At 36.4% G+C, this 1,930-nt stretch overlaps 1 protein-coding gene across 1 annotated transcript in view; it reads left to right on the forward strand.

Moving 5' to 3' along the window:
• The window catches only part of LOC106882627 (pre-mRNA-splicing factor 18), a 22,451-nt gene that overhangs the window by 4,830 nt on the left and 15,691 nt on the right, over positions 1 to 1,930 (forward strand). Inside the window, exon 3 of the mRNA XM_014933367.2 lies at positions 963 to 1,037. Coding sequence (XP_014788853.2) covers positions 963 to 1,037 — 75 coding nt within the window. The remainder of the gene's footprint in view (positions 1 to 962; positions 1,038 to 1,930) is intronic.

Genomic DNA, 1,930 nt, shown 5'->3' on the forward strand with positions numbered 1-1,930 from the left:
ATACTGGCTTCATTCCTTGCGAGCTTACGTATGTCCTCAGCAGTTACAGCCCATGTTTCACTGCCATGTAGCATGGTTGTTCGTACGCATGCGTCATACAGTCTGCCTTTTACTCTGAGTGAGAGTCCCTTTGTCGCCAGCAGGGGTAAGAGCTCTCTAAACTTTGCCCAGGCTATTCTTATTCTAGCAGCTACACTTTCAGCGCACCCACCCCCACTACTAACTTGGTCGCCCAGATAGCGGAAGCTATCGACTACCTCTAGTTTTTCACCCTGGAATGAGATAGAAGTTGTTTCCTGTTTGTTTGCAGTCCTGTTTGTTTATATATATATATATATATATAACAACAAATAATATGTATGAAGAAAATCATATCTTTATTTTAGATCATACCTTAAAAATCCAGCAGTTGTTTCAATTGTATTAACATATACATTTTAATCCCATTTTTTATATATATAAGCATGTTATAGACCATACATTTAGTACAATGTGCGTTTCCTAATTAGCCGCAGGCTTATCAATATACTCACTCAGGTACAGTTAATCATATACATAATCTGAATATCTTACCTGTACTTTAGTGCCCGCATATGTATTCCTTTATTTTGTGTTCACATTTTACTTTTCAATCCAATCCGATGCCTTACCATTTAAGTGCCTGATTCACTTGAATCCTGATCTATTATATGTATATGTATATATGTGTGTGTTTTGCTTGTTTTGACATCATGTGATGTTCATTTCTAGTTTTCTGTGAAAGACATGTCTGAGCATGGAGAAGTATTACTTTTCTTGAAAACAGGCGAGGATTGGCAACAGGAAGAGCATATGGTCATACAAACACTACTTCAATAAAATTCATCTGTCCCATGCAAACATGGAAAAGTAGATGTTAAAATGATGGTAATGATACTTGGTAATAAAATGGATTACCTTTTTTTTTCTTCTTCTTTGTGAAGCTGATAGAGAAAAAAGATGTCCCACTTTCGGAACCTGAAGAATCAAAGAAGGAAGAAATTCTACCTCGGAAAGATGTAAGTATGTGTTTATTTATATATAGCCAGCTCCTGTCAAACCGGCCAACCCATGCCAGCATGGAAAATGAACATTAAATGATGATGATATTATCTTTTACTTGTTATAGTCATTCAACTGTGGCCATACTGGGGCACTGCCTTGAAGGTTTTTATTTGAACAAATCAATCCCAGTACTTATCAGTCACTGTAAAGTTATATGGATATAAACAAACCAACACCAACTGTCTTGCTTCCCAACCACATGCTTTTGGGTTCAGTCCCACTGTTTGGGCACCTTGGTCCAGTTTCTTCTACTATAAAACCCCAGATCAATGAAAGCCTTGTGAGTGGATTTGGTGGACAGAATCTGAAAGAAGCCCTATGTATGTATTTATGTATGTGTGTGTGTGTATATGTATATGCACACACATATATATGTATGTATATATTTATGTATGATTATCTTTGTCCTCCACCGCACTGCTTGACAACTCATGTTGGTTTGTTAACAGTTCAGCAACAGAGACCAATTGAATAAGTACCAAGCTTGAAAATTTGTACCATGGTTGATTTGTTTGACTAAGCCCTTCAAAATAGTACCGAAGCATGCCCAGAATCTATTGACTGAAACAAGTAAATGATGTACATGTGTGTGTGTGTATATATATATATATATATATATATATATATACCAGAGTAATGTGCAACAAGGTGGAAAAAAGAGTACTCAAATACCAGAGGTAGAGTAATATGCAGCAGAAATATAACAAAAAACTGTTACTCGGAGTTTCGCGTTCCCGTTCATGAACAGGAATGTGAAACTCCGAGTAACAGTCTTTTGTTCATGAACAGGAACGTGAAACTCCGAGTAACAGTCTTTTGTTATATTTCTGCTGCTTTTAAATAAAGT

The sequence above is a fragment of the Octopus bimaculoides genome, chromosome 4 (assembly GCF_001194135.2).
Source record: "Octopus bimaculoides isolate UCB-OBI-ISO-001 chromosome 4, ASM119413v2, whole genome shotgun sequence".
NCBI lineage: Eukaryota > Metazoa > Mollusca > Cephalopoda > Octopoda > Octopodidae > Octopus > Octopus bimaculoides.